We start from the raw sequence: 21,200 nt of genomic DNA on the forward strand, positions 1-21,200 counted from the left end.
CACTCTAGCAATGCTTAAACAAAATGGCAGTCAATGCCTAGATGTCGTAAACCAGGTGACGTATCACAAGTAACTCAGGGACGGAGGTACCAAAATGGCGTCGGGGAATATGGCGCCTGCAGGCCTAGTCGAGAACACAAGCCTACCAGCTAGAGTATCACTCTGAGGTAGCTAGCAATGAGTTGCTAATGAGAATCTGGCCACGTTACAGCTGGATCCAAACACTGTACTTAACAACAATTTCCAACAGACTATCTAGGCAAAGAACTCAATGTGAGAGAGAGAGAGAGAGACAGAGAGAGAGAGAGTGTGTAATAGGTGTTGGATGGAGAGGACTAGGCCTTGTAGCGGTCCAGCCTCGGAGCTTAAAATAACAAACTTGTCACTGCGCTGCTAATCAGATAGGGAAGCTAGCAATGGAGTTAAGGAAAGACATCATGCAAGATACCCTGTCTAACAAGTTCAAAGAAAAACAAAACAGAACCAAAACAAACAATAAAAAAAAACAGAAACACCTTCCGTGTCTGAGCGGGTATGCTAAACAGCTCAAAGCTTAAACATGACCCTAACAACCATCTGAATAAGCTACAAATTATTAAAATTTGCCCAAGTGCCTACTTAATGCAATGGAAGTTCGTTCTCCGATGTCCGCGCTGAGGGTCGCGGTCCGAGGAGAGGAGGTTAGCGGCGAGTTGCGTCCAACCGCGGCTAAACGAAGCAGGGAGATGGAGGCCTAGCTGGCCCACGGTGCTTTGGGAGAAACCTCCGGTGATGCGTCGACAAGAAAAAGGCTGAGAGGAGCAAAGCTGTCCGCAAATGCCTCTTAGTGTGGAAAACTACTTAACTGTAGTTAAACTTTGCAAAGGTTTAGAATCAAAACCACTATATCACTGAAACTTAGCGGATCGTTCAAAAGTTCAGCCGAAACTAATTTGAACAGGCTGTTCTCAGACAATAGCGGTTAGTCTCAACACTGTAGGTGAGCGTGCCAACAGTCTGTCCGACCACTCCAGTAGCCAGAACATGAGAGGACGAATCGAGGCACTCTCGATACAGTTAAAGCAGTTCCACTTTACGTCACATCCGGGTGGAGCGCGCAAGGAATTGTGGGATCGTTATAGGGGGCGCTGGCAAGTTACCAACAGATTGCTATCATGTCTTATTTGCTGTGTATCATTACACCCCATCACTATTCAATTCAATTGAAGCTACTACTTTAACAATTTCATTTTATTCGATTCTCAGAAAATTTGAACACAATTTCAATGAAGAAAAATCTTCATTGAAAAGATGAGGATAATCAGTTTATCTTTGTTCCCAAATGCATAAATGGTGAAAGTTTGGTGAAATTCCTTTCATCTGTCTTGGAGATATTGTGTTCTCAAGGTTTTCGGACAGACATTTGACCTCACAATGACCTTGACCTTAGACCTTTTGATCTCAAAATTTAATCAGTTCATGTTTGTCCCAAATCGCACAAATGGTGAAAGTTTGGTGAAATTCCTTTCATTAGCCTTTGAGATATCGCGTTCACAAGGTTTCGGGATGGACGCACGCATGGATGGACGGACGGACAACCCGAAAACATAATGCCTCCTGCACCTTATGGTGGCGGAGGCATAAAAATTTCTGTTTAATAAACAATGCAAAACTATGTGCATTTTTGTTTGTATGAAACTAAAGATTTTCAAATTTGCTACAAAGAAGTTTAATATTGTACACAAAATGTCCAACAGGTTAACCATATCTTAAAAATAAATAAATAAATTGATAAGTTCTCCCTAAATTTTTGACTGAATAAAGAAAGTATCTGACCTGGGAACTTTAAAAATAATCACTTGAAACATAACAAGCTTGGGAGCAGAAACAGAGCTCCAAAGGCAGCTAAAATGCGTCTTTCTGAGGAACCGTAGCTCACAGATATGGATGGTGGTGTTTGAAAGCTACTGAAGTCCTCTTTTTAACTACTTTAATGGGGTTGTGTAACTGTGTAACATATAATGTGTGCTGGTCATTGCAAACCAGAGTTTTGAGGCTGGGGGCGGCACGGTGGTGTAGTGGTTAGCGCTGTCGCCTCACAGCAAGAAGGTCCGGGTTCGAGCCCCGGGGCCGGCGAGGGCCCTTCTGTGTGGAGTTTGCATGTTCTCCCCATGTCCGTGTGGGTTTCCTCCGGGTGCTCCGGTTTCCCCCACAGTCCAAAGACATGCAGGTTAGGTTAACTGGTGACTCTAAATTGACCGTAGGTGTGAATGTGAGTGTGAATGGTTGTCTGTGTCTATGTGTCAGCCCTGTGATGACCTGGTGACTTGTCCAGGGTGTACCCCGCCTTTTGCCCGTAGTCAGCTGGGATAGGCTCCAGCTTGCCTGCGACCCTGTAGAACAGGATAAAGCGGCTAGAGATGATGAGATGAGATATTGTGTTTTCATGAAACATTTTAAGGAGTAATGTAACTCAGGCTGACTCCTTAGTATGCAGAGATTTTTTTTTTTACTTGGTGTATTGTAATTTAACAGATTGAGTCTGTTTATCTTGATTATTATTTTTAAACCATGTCATATCGTACTGTTGCCGTAATAATGACCATATATTTGTGGCAATGTATTTGTGGCACCCTGGTGGTTTTCTGTTGTGATTTTTGCTTAATCTGTTCATTCTGAATTTTTACAGTTTTAAACTGTCAAGATTAGAAAGCACTACATTTGTACTTATTGCTTATTTTTTGTATTTATTACTTTTGTACTCATTCATAAAAAACACAGTTTCATTTCTTTTGCCTTTGATATCTGAAAGTATGTATTACATACATTACTGCATGTCTATTTAACCATTTCCTTTGTTTGAAGTTGTCAGGTATTCAGGCGAGAGACAGAAGTAAAAGCAGAAAGGAGTTCAATAAGACAAACTGGCAGACAAATCCAAATCATTCGGCAAAATGTAGAGTCAAAAACAGGCAACGGTTAGGCGAGGAACAAACAGGAAATCAAAGGCAGAGGCAAAAGAGCAAAATCCAACAATACAAACAAAGTCAAAACCAGAAGAACAGTGCTGGAGCTCAAAGGCTTGATAAAGTCAGACCAACCATAACCTGGCATGGGGCGCACCCGTCCAGAAAAAAATAAAAAGTTTTCATACATGGCTACTTGGAATTGTGACTTGACTGTATTTGTGGCACCCTGGACATTTTAGCGGCTAAGATTATATACAGAACTCATATTGTATTAATTTGTGTCATCACCTTGGTCCCCCCAACCATTATTTTTCTGGTGATTATTATTTAAAATGTTTGTGTCACTTTTAAGCAGAAGAAAACTCACCTGATTTCTCTATTAGCATTTGTTGAGTGATATTCCCCTTCGGCAGAAGAAGGTGGTAGCGGCTGTGTTGTGTTAGTGACTGGCGCTGTAATCCTATTGTTGAGGGAAGTCAGCCCAGTCGGAGTGAAGACAGTCAGAGCAGTGGCAACGGGAGATAATACTAATGCTAGACTGTCTTTTTGCTGTGTGTTTCAGGTGAGATAAGTGCACAAGCGCCACATATATCTTCAGGTTAAGTTTACTCACAGTTGTGTCGTTACATTGTATGTTCGAGGGAAGTGACGAACGGTTTAAGGAAAAGGCAGCTAACTAAAATTTGCTTTAGCCATTCCTGTTCGCATGTTGAGGCCGCTAGTTGTGTGTTCTTATGGTAATGTTTCTGACTTGACCTTATAATGGTATTGTTCTTATGTAAGCTGATGTATAAAACAAAATGCCGGTTTCAGTCCATATTAGCATCCATCCATTATCTGTAGCTGCTTTATCATGTTCTACAGGGTCGCAGGCAAGCTGGAGCCTATCCCAGCTTAGCAGCAAGCAGTGTTTAAGTTAGTGAACTGGCTGCACACTGAATTCTGTCTGATGATTCATTCCTTTCGTTTGTATTCACATGGACAGGTGTATTGACATTGTTATCTTTGTTTATTGTTGAGGGAAGTCAAAGTCAGCCCAGTCGTCGTGAAGACAGTCAGAGTAGCAGCAATGGGAGATAATACTAATGCTATACCAGGGCTCGACATTAATTTTTACCCCCACTTGCCCTCCAGTATTATCACTTGCCCACTATTTTGCGAGTACTACTTTTTTTTTTAGGAAAACCATAGAATAGTTGTGAATTGCAACATAAAATGAAGCTCACACATTGAGTTGACGTTTGGTTATTGATTAAGTTTATTATTAAGTTTGGTTATTGGTTACTTTTTACTTGCAACGGACAATAACAATTTTATCCAAAATAGTTTTTCCTGCCGGCGGCACGGTGGTGTAGTGGTTAGCGCTGTCGCCTCACAGCAAGAAGGCCTGGGTTCGAGCCCCGTGGCCGGCGAGGGCCTTTCTGTGCGGAGTTTGCATGTTCTCCCCGTGTCCGCGTGGGTTTCCTCCGGGTGCTCCGGTTTCCCCCACAGTCCAAAGACATGCAGGTTAGGTTAACTGGTGACTCTAAATTGACCGTAGGTGTGAATGTGAGTGTGAATGGTTGTCTGTGTCTATGTGTCAGCCCTGTGATGACCTGGCGACTTGTCCAGGGTGTACCCCGCCTTTCGCCCGTAGTCAGCTGGGATAGGCTCCAGCTTGCCTGCGACCCTGTAGAAGGATAAAGCGGCTAGAGATAATGAGATGAGATGAGTTTTTCCTGCCTTCGTTGATTTATTTCCATTTCACATGCATGCAGCTGTTGTAAAGTTCAGTGTGTTTGTGTCAAACTTTCTCAGACTGTTGTTTCATTACTCGATAATGTAGAAATCATAAAATAGAAATCTATAACAACGTTTGTCTGAAGAAAACAATAGGGTGCCAAGACTTTTGAACAGTACTGTGTTTGAGAATATTTATATATTGTAGTTTTTTTTGTTATATTATCCACTTCTAGTTTAAAAAAAAAAAAACAACAACAACAAAAACCAAACCCACACCACGTCATGACAGACAGGATAATGTTTGAGTTAAAAATTGTTTAGTGTGTAAGTTGTGGGTGTTTTATACAGACCTGGCAACCTGTAACTGAATCAGTGCAGCCGGCCTGTCATGACGCAGCATGTTTTTTTTTTAATAAACCTAGAGATGGATGATTAAAAAAAAGAATGATAGATATATATTTTGCACAGGACTGTGTTCCTCTGATAAGAGAAACAAAGCTCCAGCTCTCTCTGCTCTTAATCTGTTCTGTTCTTTCAGGATTTATCCTCCTTGTTGAGTTTTTTATGCCCGAGTTGTCTGAAACCAATCTGGATTTTCTGTGTTGAAGAAGGAAGCGACTTCACCTGTAAGAAAATCAAACATTAACTCGAATGCAAGCAGAAAAAAATAAAATGAGATTCTAAAGCAAACTCTTCCAGACTCACTTCCGACTTTCTGTTTTTGTAAAATACATTTTAAATACAACCGTGAATTTCTCTGGAGTTTTCAGGCTGAGCTCCTCTCCTCATATTCTTTAACCACTCATTTCCCCGTTGTTCTTGAAGCATTTGCTTCTATTTTTTAACATTTTTCTTGATAGCGGGGAGACGGTAATGCCTTTTACCTATTTCTCTGTTTGAACAAGCAAAAACAGCGCAAAAATGAACCATATTGAAGACGGATTAAGATTTGCTTGCATGACAGACGGTGTCTGTCTGACCGCAGCTGTAATTATCACGTGATGCGTGACGTCATGCACAAGGGGTCTATAAACAGTATGCGTACAGTGGGGGAATATAAAATAACTTGCAAAGCAGTACATGAAACCTAGACTAAGAAAACAGCCAAGACATAATGGTGGATACGTAGTGAGGGCCGCTTTTAGGAACTGAAATAAAAGATCAAAAAGCATAATTTTTGTGGTGCTAGTTCGTAATATATGCTCATTCCAATTTGCTCAGTCAGGCATGTTGGGCACATATCCCACTTGCCCGAATGCGTGTTTCACTTGCCCAGGGCAATCGGGCAATCCTTAATGTCGAGCTCTGTAGACTGTCTTTTTGCTGTGTGTTTCAGTACAATAAAATCATCTGACACCTGGATGAAAATTTTCTACATTCAGTGTGTAACATATTGCAGAATTCGATATATGCCCACCATTTTTAATTAAGTTAAAAAAACACAAAATACATTATGTGGGATTGAGCTGAAGAGTTTATGGTAATATAAAATTAGGTCCTACCTAATAGTGGAGCTTCCATTCAAATGAAAACAAACATGCAACAGATGATGTACTTTGATGTGTTTCAATTTCAATTTTATCACGAGAAGATAAATTTCTCCAAACTCACATGTATATTATTATTTTTATTACTATAAACTACCGTACAGAGTGTTTTAGGGAATTATAGCAAAATGTTTTGAAAACAAAAGATACAAGATTCATGAAAACACTAACTGGATTCAGGTCAACTTGTCAGATCCCGAAGGATTTTGCAGTGATTTCAAAATCAACATCACTATTTAGAATTAAATTCCTACAACTCATCATTTCTATGAATTCATTTTTTACGTTTTCTTTCTCTTTCAGCTTGTCGCTTTTCTTGTGAAAGATTTCTTCACCTTTCTCTCTCTCTTTCACTTCTTCTTTCCTTTTCTTCCTCTGTCAAAACTCTCTTTCTCTTCCCAGTTTTGACTTCATCTTTCTCTCCTTGGTTAACTTGTTCTGACATCTTTTTAAAGTTTGTATTAAAGTTCGTAAAAATGATTATTATTTTGTTGCGCTGTTTGAGTTGTTCTCAGTGGAAAAACCCGATAAATATGAAATTATCTGTAGACAAAAATAAGTTATGTAGGCGTGCTCGCTCTTCTAGTTCCGCCCAAAATCAAACAGCCAATCAGAATCGCGAGGGGCACGGACGGACGGACGGACATGGCTGGGATCCCTGTGTGTCCATGAAAAATCAACTCGATGGGTTTCCATATTTTCTTAAGTATGGAGCTCCGCTCGCGTGGGCCGAAGCTCCACTATAAATTTATATTTAATAGTAGGTCCTAGCTTAGGTTTTTTTTTTCACTCGTGACATGAATGCAGTGAAAAGCAAGCTGGGCGAGTCCTGTTGGATTTTAACAAGGTGCCAGAACTTTACGCATCTACATAATAACATACTGTATTCCCGGACTGCACTATAGACTACATGTACAGGGTGTGTGCCGTTCTTTTATGTTTATGGTAATGCATTATATGCCAATGCAACTTTCATAAATATTACCATATATCAGTTGTAATTATGTTCTACGCATATACCTGCAATTCTGACAGTATCATTTTCAGTGATGAATAAAATGGTTTTGAAAGTTCCTACATTTAAAACATATTTTTGATATGGTAATTTTATTTAAGAGATTGCATTTACAACATCTCCAGGCATGTAAAAACTGCAGAGCTTCCAGGAGCCTCTGGTGGCCCCCAGACCCCCAGCCTTACTGGGTTGATGCCCCCTTCCTATTTTCCTGGATCTGTCCTTGGTAACTGAACATTTACTTCACAATGAATGTGGGACCTGAGAGTCCTTAAATAGTCGAATTCTGATTGTGGCTGTGATCAGGGACAGGTGTGTGTGTGATTAGAACTCAGGGGACTGTGAACGGTGTGGTGCATGATGGGTGTTGGAGTCTGTGGTGGCCATATTTAAAGGCCACTGTGAATTCTGGGAAGTGGACTCTTGAGTGTAACCAGACACAGACATGACGGAAGCAGCTGACCATGTCACTGGAAGGATGTGCTGTGAAATAGCTGTTACAAGAAACCTGTATGTTCTGCTTTCTCATGGAAATAAAATGGAGAACTGTATAAATGCAAAATGTTTGTTTTTCTTTATCTTTCTGGTGCCACTTTTTTCAAGATAAAAAATGAGAAAATGATATTCCACTATAACAGAGAGAGTAGGGATGTTAAAGTTGAGCAGGTTTGATATTTGGACAGGATTTAGTAATTCACATGAGGTGCCGCTGATGGTCCACAATATTGCACTGGTGCCCCAGACTCTAAGGGGATATTAATCTGTTCCTCTGTATCTGAACTGCAGGTGAACATTAGACTGTGGGCAGCAAATTATAAACATAACTGCAGGAAAAACTCACAGGCAGCACAACACTGACTCGAATTTATTTGTTTATGTGCAGATCACAAAACTACATTTTTTTAAAAGAAAAAAATATTATGAAGAAAAACACAAGTTGAAAAATATGTTCAATTCTAATCATTTAGTAAGACCACAAATATTGATTATTGAAAGCAAATTAATAAAGAATGGACATTTGTCTTACATTTAAATTTACCCCATGCAGTATGTGTGCATGCTTACACCATTAGAAGGGCAACGTTTTTTCAATTCTTCCATCTTTATGGTTGTATTTTTCCAGCTGACTGGGCTGCTATGATTACAAATAATGAAGCTGTTACTGACATACAGTGAGATGGAATGGAACCCATCTACAGCCGTTTCATTTTCCTTCATATCACATCTGTCACTGTAGCAGTGAGCGGTGACTGAGAGTTTCTGAGCTTCACAGCTGAGAGTCACATTACAGATGCCATTGCTTTGCTGGGGAGAGACATTCAGGACTGGTTTCTCCACTGGATCTGGAAAACACACACACACACACACACACACACACACACAGAGAGTACTGTACTGCTAGGTAATGCACACAATTGCTGGTTTCTACATGCAGCAGTGCATTTATCTTAGTAAAGACAAAACTAACTGACCTCAAACATGACAACAGATATATCGCACTTCCTGTTTCCTGAGTTGTTCGCGCCAAGTCCTTTTGCCCGCGAGTGCCGGCGTTAATTACTAATCCTTTTTTAACTTTTTTTCTATAAATAAATTTCCAGTATCCTCTTCATTTTTATTATACTGTCGCTTTCATTTTTGTACTTTTCACTTTCGCTTTCCTTTTTCCGGTTTTTTTCCCGGTTTTTTTCTCTTTCTTTTTTCGGAAGAACGCCGAGACCGGAAGCTTTCTTTTTCTCTCCTCCTGTGTAAAGTCCACAAGCGGAGGCCATCTGATCTGCTTTAATATCAACAGATCTTCATTTAAGGTACGTGAATCTTTTCATCATGGCACACCTTCAGCCTGTTCAGTGTGCTGAGTGCAGGATGTTTAGTCATTCTTCCTCCGTCACTAGCGATAGCTCTATTAGCTTTACTTGTGATAAGTGCAGATTAGTTAGCTCTCTGACGGAGAAGATTTCAGTGCTAGAAGCGCGTGTCCAGGCTTTAGAGCAGGTTAGTGAGCGTGAGAACAGTGTAGTTTCCGTTAGGGAAAGTCTGGACGCCCTAGGTGGAGTTAGCAATCCCCCAACTCCGGCATTAGAGCCCTTACAGCGGGGCGAATGGGTGACGGCTCGGCGGCATAAGCGTAGAGCCAAAGCTACCGCTGAGGCTCGCCCACGGGAGCACCACTCCTCTCCGCGTCACGTGTCGAACAGGTTTGCTCTCCTTAGTGATGCACCCACTGAGAAACCTGAAAGAGCTCTGGTTATAGGGGACTCTATCATACGGCACGTGAAATTAGCTCAGCCTTTAGGGGCACCAGCAGCTTTAGTCAGGTGTATACCGGGAGCCAGGGCGCCGGACATAGCAGGTAATCTTAGGGTCCTAGGCAAGCACAGGTTCTCAAAGATAGTTATCCATGCAGGAGCTAATGATATACGCCTTCGTCAGTCTGAGGTTACTAAGAGTAACTTTGTAGAGGTGTTTAAATTAGCGAAGGCGATGTCCGATGCTGTAGTATGCTCTGGCCCCATCCCAATGCGGCGTGGCGATGTAGCTTACAGCAGGTTATGGTCGCTGAACTGCTGGCTGTCCAGGTGGTGCTCTGAAAACAGTGTGGGCTTTATAGATAATTGGGCTAATTTTGAGGGCACTGCTGGCCTGTTAGGGCAGGACGGTATCCATCCCACTCGGGAAGGTGCTGCTCTCATTTCCTGCAGCATAGGTCATAGTCTCAGAACAGGCCTAGTTAATTTCTGACAATCCAGAGCCAAGGCCAGGGAGCAGACGAACAGGCTAAACCGACTGTCTGCTAGCTGCATAGAGTCGTCACTCAGGGCCCACTACATCGAGACTGTGTCTGTTCCCCGAGCTCAACAAAAAGGTAGAAATTTTCAGAGAGTTTGTTCCAGTAACCTAATCAATATAAAATTAGATCAGACTGACTGTACAGCTGCTGCCAGCACCTTTGATCTAAAGGTGGGGCTATTAAATATTAGATCTCTTACATCTAAAGCGCTAATGGTTAATGAACTCATTACTGATCAGGAGTTTAATGTACTGTGTTTAACAGAAACATGGATTAAGCCAAATGAATATATAGCATTAAATGAAGCGAGTCCTCCTGGATACAGTTATATACACCAGCCTCGTCTAACTGGCAGAGGAGGAGGCGTCGCGGTTATTTATAACGATTATCTAGGTGTAACACACAAACCTGGTTATAAATTTAATACATTTGAAGTTCTTCATACTCATATAATGTATGTAGCCTCGAAAAAAAAGTCTACCCAGTTAATTCCATTGCTTATTATTTACAGGCCCCCGGGGCCATATTCTGAGTTTCTTTCTGAATTTGCAGATTTTATCTCAGATTTGGTTATTTCCTTAGACAAAGCTTTAGTTGTCGGAGATTTTAATATTCACTTCGATAACCCAGAAGACCCTTTAAAAACAGCGTTTGTGTCCATCTTAGATTCAGTCGGGATTAAGCAGAATGTCATAGGACCGACCCATAATGGTGGTCACACCCTTGATCTAATACTAACATTCAGATTAAACGTAGACAATATAGTCATACTTCCACAGTCTGAAGTTATCTCAGATCATTCTCTCATCTCATTCAAAACATGTCTGAGTAATAATATATGCACCTCACCACGCTACTGTATTAAACGTACTTTCACGTCAACTACTGCACAGAGCTTTATAAATGATCTCCCAGAGCTGTCAACTTTGATTGGGTCACTGTCAGCCCCTGCAGAACTTGATCAGGCAACTGAATGCTTAGAGTCAACATTCCGCCATACTTTAGATAATGTAGCTCCTCTAAAAAGGAAAATGGTCAGAGACAAAAAATTAGCACCCTGGTATAATGATGACACTCGCACATTAAAACAGACCACTCGAAAATTGGAACGTAAATGGCGTCAAACAAAATTGGTAGTGTTCAAATTAGCTTGGAAGGAGAGCTTCCTAAAGTATAGAAAAGCTCTTAGTGCTGCGAGATCAACATATTTCTCCTCCCTAATAGAAGATAACAAAAATAATCCTAGATTCCTATTTAATACTGTAGCAAAATTAACCAGGAATAAGTCCACTATCAACACATGCACACCTGCAGTATGTAGTAGCAACGACTTCATGAATTTTTTTAATGACAAAATTGAGAATATCCGACAAAAAATTCAAACTACTAATTTAAGGTTAGACAATGAAAGTGACCTTGTAGTTAACAATATAACTGTATCAGATCATCAGTTAGAATGTTTTACTCCCCTAAAAGAAACTGAATTACTTTCATTAATCTCGACATCAAAAGCCTCAACTTGCGTACTAGATCCCTTACCGACACATCTATTCAAACAGATAATGCCTGGAGTAATTGAACCGCTTCTAAAAATAATAAATTCTTCTCTTATGATTGGCTATGTACCCAAATCCTTTAAACTAGCAGTTATCAAACCCCTGATTAAAAAACCTGACCTTGATCCCTGTCAGCTGTCCAATTATCGGCCAATATCAAACCTCCCCTTTATCTCCAAGATCCTTGAAAAAGCTGTGGCACAGCAGTTATGCTCATATTTACATAGGAATAACATCCATGAAATGTATCAGTCAGGATTTAGACCTCATCATAGCACAGAGACAGCACTGGTTAAAGTAGTAAACGACCTACTGTTGGCGTCTGATCAGGGCTGTGTCTCGCTACTTGTGTTGCTTGACCTTAGTGCAGCATTTGATACCATTGATCATTCCATTCTTCTGGATAGACTAGAAAATGTTGTGGGAGTTAAGGGAATGGCCCTCTCCTGGCTCAGGTCTTATCTAACTGATCGTTATCAGTATGTCGATATAAATGGTGATATTTCTAGACGTACCGAGGTAAAGTTTGGTGTTCCACAAGGTTCTGTCTTGGGTCCACTGCTTTTTTCTCTATATATGTTACCTCTGGGCGATATTATTCGTAAACATTGTATTAGTTTCCACTGTTATGCTGATGACACACAGTTGTATGTCTCTGCAAAACCTGATGAGAGACACCAGCTTAATAAAACTGAGGAATGTGTTATGGACATTAGACACTGGATGCTTATAAATTTCCTTCTGCTTAACTCTGACAAGACTGAAGTACTTGTGCTAGGACCACATACAGCTAGAAGTAAGTTTTCTGATTACACAGTAACTCTGGATGGCCTTTCTGTTTCTTCACGTGCAGCAGTAAAAGACCTCGGAGTGATTATTGACCCCAGTCTTTCATTCGAAACTCACATTGATAACATCACCCGGATAGCTTTCTTTCATCTCAGAAATATTGCAAAGATAAGAAATGTAATGTCATTGCATGATGCAGAAAAACTAGTCCATGCTTTCGTTACCTCCAGGTTGGATTATTGTAATGCCTTACTGTCTGGATGTTCCAATAAGTGCATAAACAAGCTCCAGTTAGTTCAAAATGCCGCAGCAAGAGTCCTTACTAGAACTGGAAAATATGACCACATCACGCCTGTCTTATCCACACTGCATTGGCTCCCAATCAAATTTCGTATTGATTATAAAATACTACTATTGACCTTTAAAGCACTAAATGGTCTCGCACCACAGTACCTGAGTGAACTTCTGCTCCTCTATGACCCGCCACGCCTACTTAGATCAAAAGGTGCAGGCTATCTGCTGGTACCTAGTATAGTGAAGGCTACATCAGGGGGCAGAGCCTTTTCTTACAAAGCCCCACTGTTATGGAACAGCCTTCCAAGTAATGTTCGGGAATCAGACACAGTCTCAGCATTTAAGTCTAGGCTGAAAACATATCTGTTTAGTCAAGCCTTTTGTTAATGGTGTTTATGAGGTAAAGGAGTAGATCTGGAGGGTCCTCAGACATAGAGTGTTTTGGTAAACTGGGATGTATGGATGCTGTCAGGCCCCACTCGCTTGCTCACTCGAGTTTGTTGACGGTGTAGTGGCTGGCTGCTTTATGTCCCAGGGCTCCCTCATGCCTGTGTTACCTTCTGGCTCTCTCCTTTTAGTTATGCTGTCATAGTTAGTTGCCGGAGTCCCTGCTTGTACTCGGTGCAATATGTATACTGTTCCTACTTATTCAGGTGACATTGGGCATACCTAACCACCTGTGTTTTCTTTCTCTCCCCCCCACCCCAAATCTGTCCCTCTGAGTTACATGGAGTCAAGAGGAAATCTTTTGGTGGAGACGGTGGGGACCTCGACTGGCTATCGTAGCCTGCAGGGAATCGGCCGTCAGACATTCTGTCGCATGTCCCAGACCCGGTGAAATGTAACTGAATTGTCTTGGCCAGGCCTAAGGGTCCCATCTGCATCTCATCATTGCTGAGGAGTGTGCTCCCATCACCCAATCAAGCATCCAGCAAGAGCAGGTCATGATATATTTTTTACCATATTAACATGCCATTGTGTGTTATGCCTGATGTAAAGACTCTCGTCTCTGCGAGCCTACCACACAGATTTAATACTTGTCATTTTTAGGGCATACCTAACAACGTGTTTTCTTTCTCTCTCCCCCCCCCCCCCCATCTGTCCCTCTGAGTTACATGTTGATCCTGGGATTGAGATGCTGGCCTCTTCTGCCCCTCGGACCTGCTTGATCCATCCTGGTGCCCTGTGTCTGGTCGGAGTTTTATCGCCCCACTCCTGTGAAGGACGGCCCCATGAGGACAGTTGAGGGTTATATCTGTTAAAACTGTTAATATTATAGTCAGGCTGTCTGTTGTTGCCCAAATGAGGATGGGTTCCCTTTTGAGTCTGGTTCCTCTCGAGGTTTCTTCCTCATGTCGTCTGAGGGAGTTTTTCCTTGCCACCGTCGCCACAGACTTGCTCATTGGGGATAGATTAGGGATAAAATTAGCTCATGTTTTAAGTCGTTCAAATTTTGTAAAGCTGCTTTGCGACAATGTTTATTGTTAAAAGCGCTGTACAAATAAACTTGATTTGATATTGCTCCATTAAATCATCAGATTTTACAGAACAAGATGCAGAATTGAAGAAAAGAAGGGCTTCTTATCTCAGACTGACAAGATTACTGTATCAGTGCTGCAATTTTAATAAGACTTACCCAACACAGTTAATTGGTACTCGGCCACAATTCGTTCTTGTTCACCAGATGCCTTTGCTTCATAGAGTCCACTATCAGTCTTCTGTAAGTTCTTCACTGTCAGACTTTGGGTTCCCTCATTCACCTCCACTCTGTTTTTATAATCTTGGTATACGTTACTTGGATAACTTTTATAGTATTTCACAATGTTTTTACTTTTGTTAAATGACCACGTGAAGTCATCAAACTCATAATCTTTTGTCTGTGCATCCAGTTGAACAGAACTGTTAACCAGTTTAAAAATCCCATCAGACACTGTAGGGAAAAAGCAAAAATAAACAATTTAGTTATGTTTTAATTACTTGCATTATGTTGTGTATTTTATGTCACAATTTGTTTATAAACAAACAAAATAAATACAGAATCCAAGGTAGAACAAACTGTGCATTGGCAACTCCATTTAGTTGTACATTATTTTAACATGACATGTCTCAGCATTGACAACATAAAGATACTTCTGGTGAAATTATAGACAAACATAATTTCCTTTGGCTGCATTCAGTAGAACTACAGGGCCGTATCCCTAACTGTATACTGTACACTAAGTAGTTTGACCAAAATGTAAAGACACCAACTCTGTGTAAGAGTGTGTGAAAACAGGGGTGCAGGAAATGGATTATTATTATTATTATTATTATTATTATTATTTTGTCGTTTCAATCCAAGATTTAACGTTAAACCTTAATGCTTTAGCAATCATGGTCATCATGGCTAGTATGATCGGGGAAAAAAAGGAAAAGATTAAAACAAATAAAACCCATAATGTCTTCACCATTAATCAGGGAGGTTACAGTGCATCTTTAGTACATCTTAAGTGTGGAAATTAATGGCTGCATGTCTTTTCTATCAAAATGCTACCACATTTACAGACTACAGCAGCTGCTATACAACAGGCTTTCTTCCCTTCCAATTTTTTTATGAAACCAGCCTTTAATTTCGTGATTGTTTTATGTGCACTTCTCCACATGTGTAATAGACATCCAAAGATTTATTGTCACTTCTCATGTCATAATTTATATCACAGACTAATGAATGTGTGACTTTTTTCCTGGTGTTCAAGTTTTTGAGTGGCGCTACAACTGACACACACAGTGTGACAATTCAACCAATTTACTGCTATAGTATAGTAATAACAGGGGTGGCACAGTGGTGCAGTGGTTAGCACTGTCACCTCACAGCAAGAAGGTTCTGGGTTCCAGCCCAGTGACTGACGGGGGCCTTTTTGTGTGGAGTTTGCATGTTCTCCCTTTGCGGGTTTCCTCCGGGTGCTCTGGTTTCCCCCACAGTCCAAAGACATGCAGTTAGGTTAACTGGCTACTCTAAATTATCCATCGATCAAGCTTGGAAAGGGATGGGCTCCGCCAAGTATAGACCCTTTTCAGTCACGTGACCTTCGTAAACGCGACCACCATTTTGGACATGTAGCAGACTTCGGCTCGAATTGGTTTGAATGCGAGGAAGGCGACAAACGGAGAACATATAAGAAAAAGGAGCGAGATGCAGAAAACACCTTCGCTATCCAGCGACGTAGGGCATTTACAGGGCGAGCAGAGGGAGAAATAACAACAGTAACGACACATTAGCAACGCCGTACAGAAATAACGGTTTATGGCACAGACCCTTTCGGTTCTCGCTCATCTAGCTGCTACAATGACTGCTTAGACTGCAACAATAATACCTAACACACATTTAAGTATCCGTCGTAAAGATGTGAAACTCGTCGAGTGACGAGTGTGTTCATTGATAAGCTAACACAATCTAAAAGTAGACATACCATCACACTGCCCTGGTGCTGTGTACAGTTTACCTTCTACGGTTTGTGCACTCACTATTTGCCATTACTTTCTCCAACCGTTGTTAGAGATTACAGGGAACGGCCTGGATTTAAGAGACAAATACATGTTCCTCTTGTTTTGAACACTTAGCCCATGTTTACATTAGACCGTATCAGCGGATCATCAGATTAACGTTTTTAAAAGCGATTAGTGTGCACACAGCAACACCAATACACGATTCGTCTGCACACAGCAACACCAATACACGGATACGCTCGGCTCCGCAGGCATCCTGCGCTCCAAATCACTCCGCCCTGAACAGCGAGTGCCCTCTGGAGGGTGCGCACTCCGGCCCTGCGCAGCTCACACAGCGCGCGAGTGAAGTGCACGAGCCACGATTTGGGACTGAGCCGCTGTGTGTGTGATCCCAGCGCAGATCACTTACCACTCGCAAGTGGAAGGATGGCAAGCCTAAAGACAATCGTTTTTTTTTGTTGTTACATAGTCAAGAGAGGTGTCGGATCACTGGATCCAGTGTAAATAGCTGCCGGAGCCAACGCCCGAGGTTCCGGAGCGCGCTCCGGCTTGCTCCCCCTCAAATTAAGCGCTGTTTGTAGAACACTGCCTCTGATCTGTCCTACAGTCTACCAACAGCAAAGGAACACAACGCTAGCTAATGTCGTTAGCTAATAGCTACTACAGAAGAACAAAGAGGTTACAATGGGTTATTTTAGCCTATTTGGTTACACACTCGCCGCCACAGAATGTTAACAGCAATGTAATGCCTTTTCTGGCTAATTTTATTCGTCTTACCTTCAACAAAGTGGTCACTACACAAGCGCTGGTATGCCGAGGGCTGTCAATCTGTTAATGGCCGCTATCCATCTTCTCCGTCGGGATCCGATAAAATGATAAACCTTGCCTTGTTTGTTGATGGTTACTACATCCAGGTGCACAACAATATAGTGGCATGATGGAAGTCTTGCTGAAAATAAACACTTTCTTTGCTGCCGTTCCTCAATGCTGGCTGTGGTAAACTACTGGTAGTACATGTCCAAAATGGCGGCCGGGTTTGTCGTGACGTCACGTGAAAAGGGTCCATAACTGCCCAAGACACACCATTAATGGACCGTTAAAATGTCATCAGTGGTGCCCCTACAGCCCTTACTGGCTATGGCATGAAGAAGAAGATAATAATAACAACACTAGACTGCTTCGGTTTCAAGGCAAATGGACTATCGTGGTATTTTTCTTGTGTAATTTGCACTTAAATAACATGAATTTCTCAAAAATAAAAAAAAGATCCACAAATACACAAAGTCTGATCCACAAATAAATAAAAGGAGATGCATGGATATTTTTGCAATTAATTAAAAAATAGCTCAGAAATAATTTGAAATGCACAACCATGCACACATTGTCATTTATTTGTGGAATTACCTCCAATCGTGGAATTACTATTCACCTCCGCTCTGTTTTTTTAAACAGGGAATGCTATACTTGGAGAATTTTTCATGTATTTCACAATGTTTTTACTTTTGTTAAATGACCATGTGAAGTCGATGAACTCATAATCTTTTGTCTGTACATCCAGTTGAACAGAACTGCTAACTAGTTTAAATATCTCATCAGATACTGTAGGGAAAGAGCAAAGATCAGCTACTTCGTTATGTTGTGATGACTTATTTTATGATTTTGTTTTATACCACAGGAATTGAAAGTGACCAAAATAAATATCCATCCAACAGGCAGAACGAGTCATGCATTGGCAAGTCAATGTAGCACTGTGTTATTGTTAACATGGCGTGTCTCAGCATTAACATCAATGACACTGTTGATGAAATTATAGATGAGTGAATATTTCTTTTGCTAAATCCAGGGTTGGACACTAAATTGGATGTCAAAAGAGTAATGACACCAAGAATGTTCGTTCAGTGCATGCATTACTGTGAAAAAGCATGGGTGCGGCCTGCAGTGCAAATATAGCATCTGTTATAATGGTGTAACATCCTGCTTCAGAAGTGTATCAGACTATTAAGAGTAATGAAGCTGGTAGCACTGAGACAGAAAGAATGAAAGATTAAATGCGATTACTGGAGATATGAAATATATTGTGCTTTTTTTTCAAAACTACAGTGACCATTGTTATTGTGGCTACTTTGATTTAGTAATAGTTTTACCATGGTTACAATGATAAGAAAAAGATAAAGTTCAGGAGAACATGTTCATAACCTCTGCATCATCAATCAATTAAGCTACACTACTGTAAATCTTTATGAGTATGGAGTGCACTCATAGCTACAGGGATAGAGGTCACATTAATGAATGTATGATGGATTAACATTGATGTTTTTCCGAATGTACAAAATCACACTTTTTGAGTGGTGTTACAGTTTTCCCATGCTGGTGTAAAAGGACCCAGGTTGCAGTGAAAAATTATACATTGACTTAATAACTCCCTATTGTAAGATACTGTGTGAAATTATATCCCAATTTCAGCAACCATAAAACCTAAATACTGTATAAACAACTACAAACTGCTGAGAATTTTTAATAGACTTATTCATGACAGTCATCTGACAGTCTATAGATCCTGTAGTTTGTTGACTATTGAGTTTTTCAAGGGGACTATACAAATAAAGTGTCACTGAAACTTATAAAGTTTCCACTCAGAAATTTTATTAAAAATTTACACTGTAAAAAATGATTTGTTGTTTTAACTTAAAAAAGTTAGTAACCGGGCTTGCCTTAAAATTTCGAGTTCATTGAAATTAATAAAGTAAGTTAACACAACGAGGTGAACAATTTAACTTACTATATGAATTTCAATGAACTCAAAATTTTAAGGCAAGCCCGGGTACAAACTTTTTTAAGTTAAAACAACAAATCATTTTTTACAGTGTACCAACATTACCAGTCTATCTGAAAGAATTTGCTGAGGAATATCAGAACACAGGAATATTTTTCAATAATTATTTAATATTGATTGCATCATCGATGGACTGAAGTAACCTCTAATCCTTCCGTAATCAGAAGGACACTGTATAGTATATCACTATAACCTCTTCAGTCAGAATGTTTTAATTGAGAGGATTACTTACCTGTAATGGAGACAAAGAGGGAGACAAAGGAGATGAGCTGCATCATCACCGCCATCATGTATGGTCTGCCTCCTCTTTAGATTCAGGAAGTTATGCTTGTTTCCTCACTGAACTGAAAAAAAAAAACTGTCGCATTTTTTAAAGTGCATTTAGGATCACAAGTTCAGCATTTCAAAGAAATACAGTAAAAAACTACATGTGGTAGACATGGCACGCAGCTGATTAAAATATAATACAACACACACATATTACTGTTGTACATTAGGTTTGTTACACTTTCTGCAATTTCAGTAGATCGGTCTCTGTGGTGGAGCACCTGAGAAAAAACTGCCAATAAGCTGTCGAAGCCCAATTGTGTTTTCACCGTTTCATGTTTTTCACATGTGCGAAGCCATTTTGTTTGTTTCTTACTTAAATAATCAGATGTTTACAATGACTGAAGGGAAGCCAAAATGTCTCTGAGGCCATGTAGTGGCAGTAAATTTTTTAACCCCAACCATTCTGTGTTAGTGAATGGGAAACGTAGTAAACTTCCATTTAATGTTACAGTACATCTACACAAAATTATTTTCAGAAATGTCATTTTTACAAGTTCAGTTGACCTGGATGACACCCACAATATTTTTCCTTATGATGAATGTTTTTAATAGAAGTTATTTTGTGAAAAATAAAAAGGGTCTGGTTGATGAGGTGATTGATAGTTTTGCTCAAGGGGATTGTATAAATCATGGCAGCTAACATGAGCTATCTTTTAAAATAATTTATGATTGTGTTAGTACCATCACGTCACAGCAAGAAGATTCTGGATTTGAACCTCGCGGCTGACTGGGGCCATTCTGTGAGGATTTTGCATGTTTTCTTGTGCCTGCATGGGTTTCTTTGGGGTGCTCCAGTTTCATCTGACAGTCCAAGGACATGCGGATTCTGTCAACTGGCAACACTAAATTGTCCATAGGCAGTGTTTCCCACAGAAATTTTGGAGACTATGGGGGGGGGGGGGGGGGGGCGTGGTGCGCGTGTCCGTTTGAATTGCAGGGGTGCGCGGGGGTTGTTTAGCCTACTAATACTACTAAACTAAGACTAACAAAGAACAAATTCATTGGTATTGGTCATGCACCTTGTATTTTATTTTAGCATGTTGCTACAGAGGGCAGTCCTACAAGAAGGACATATTACAGGTAGCAACCAAACCAAACCAAAAATCCTACAATACTTCACACCCTGAACTCCTACAAAAAGTCCTACAAAACAAGGACTTCTAGCTCTGCTGTATGTCAAAAGTGACCCTGACAAATGCCTGGCCTATTTACAAAGACCACACCCTGCACTTGTGCATTTGATTTTTCTTGGCTTTGAGAAAAAAAAAGAGTTTGAGTGCCCTTTCATAATTTATATCTTCTGGTTGTGGCCCGTTAATGGAAATCCTCAAGCAGGCGGCCAGGTGCTCTCCTTGCAGTCTGTTACGAAGGTCTGTTTTGACCTAAAATGGCAAACAACTTGTTCCTACAATGAGTCATGTGATTGTAGAGCTCACTCTGAAATATTTAATGAAGTAAAAGTGAGATTGAACTTTGCTGGAATTTGAGCATAAAAACAATGGGTAAATGTAAATTGAAATTCACATCACTGGTGAATCAAAAACGATCACCAATTGAGATTCACATCACATCAGTCAAAAACGATCAAATTCGAGTCAAGAAGTTAATTTAATTAAGTAGGTAACTAACATTACATTCCCTTAATTATGTGGCCTAATAGCTTCAACTTTAGAAGGTAGCCTATTAGAAAAGGCTAAAAAATAATTTAACGTCTTCCGTCTCACCAGTAACAAATCGCATTCAGGCTACTAGCACTAATTCTCAAAAGTGGCATCGAAGTTCGCTCTCTGTTAGAATAGACTACTTGTCCCTTTTAACATGTACATGCAGACCTAGATTAGTTTATCACTGCTGTCACTTCACGTCTCCATCACTTGGATAGACTGTGC

At 40.5% G+C, this 21,200-nt stretch overlaps 1 protein-coding gene across 2 annotated transcripts; it reads right to left on the reverse strand.

Annotated features, from left to right (window-relative positions):
- Positions 1-8,142: 8,142 nt before the first annotated feature.
- Positions 8,143-19,314, reverse strand: LOC132871699 (SLAM family member 9-like). 2 transcript variants are annotated; one of them, XM_060906117.1, is made up of 4 exons: positions 19,214-19,314; positions 14,299-14,592; positions 10,895-11,042; positions 8,523-8,575 (listed from the first exon to the last, which is right to left on the reverse strand). In XM_060906117.1, the coding sequence occupies exons 1-3, from the start codon at positions 19,269-19,271 to the stop codon at positions 10,921-10,923; spliced, it is 474 nt and encodes a 157-aa protein (XP_060762100.1). In that variant the 5' UTR covers positions 19,272-19,314; the 3' UTR covers positions 8,523-8,575; positions 10,895-10,920. The 2 variants fall into 2 exon arrangements, with proteins under 2 accessions (XP_060762099.1, XP_060762100.1); XM_060906116.1 differs by lacking the exon at positions 10,895-11,042 and having other exon boundaries at positions 8,143-8,575.
- Between the last annotated feature and the right edge of the window lie 1,886 nt (positions 19,315-21,200).

The sequence above is a fragment of the Neoarius graeffei genome, chromosome 23 (genome assembly GCF_027579695.1).
Source record: "Neoarius graeffei isolate fNeoGra1 chromosome 23, fNeoGra1.pri, whole genome shotgun sequence".
Taxonomy (NCBI): domain Eukaryota; kingdom Metazoa; phylum Chordata; class Actinopteri; order Siluriformes; family Ariidae; genus Neoarius; species Neoarius graeffei.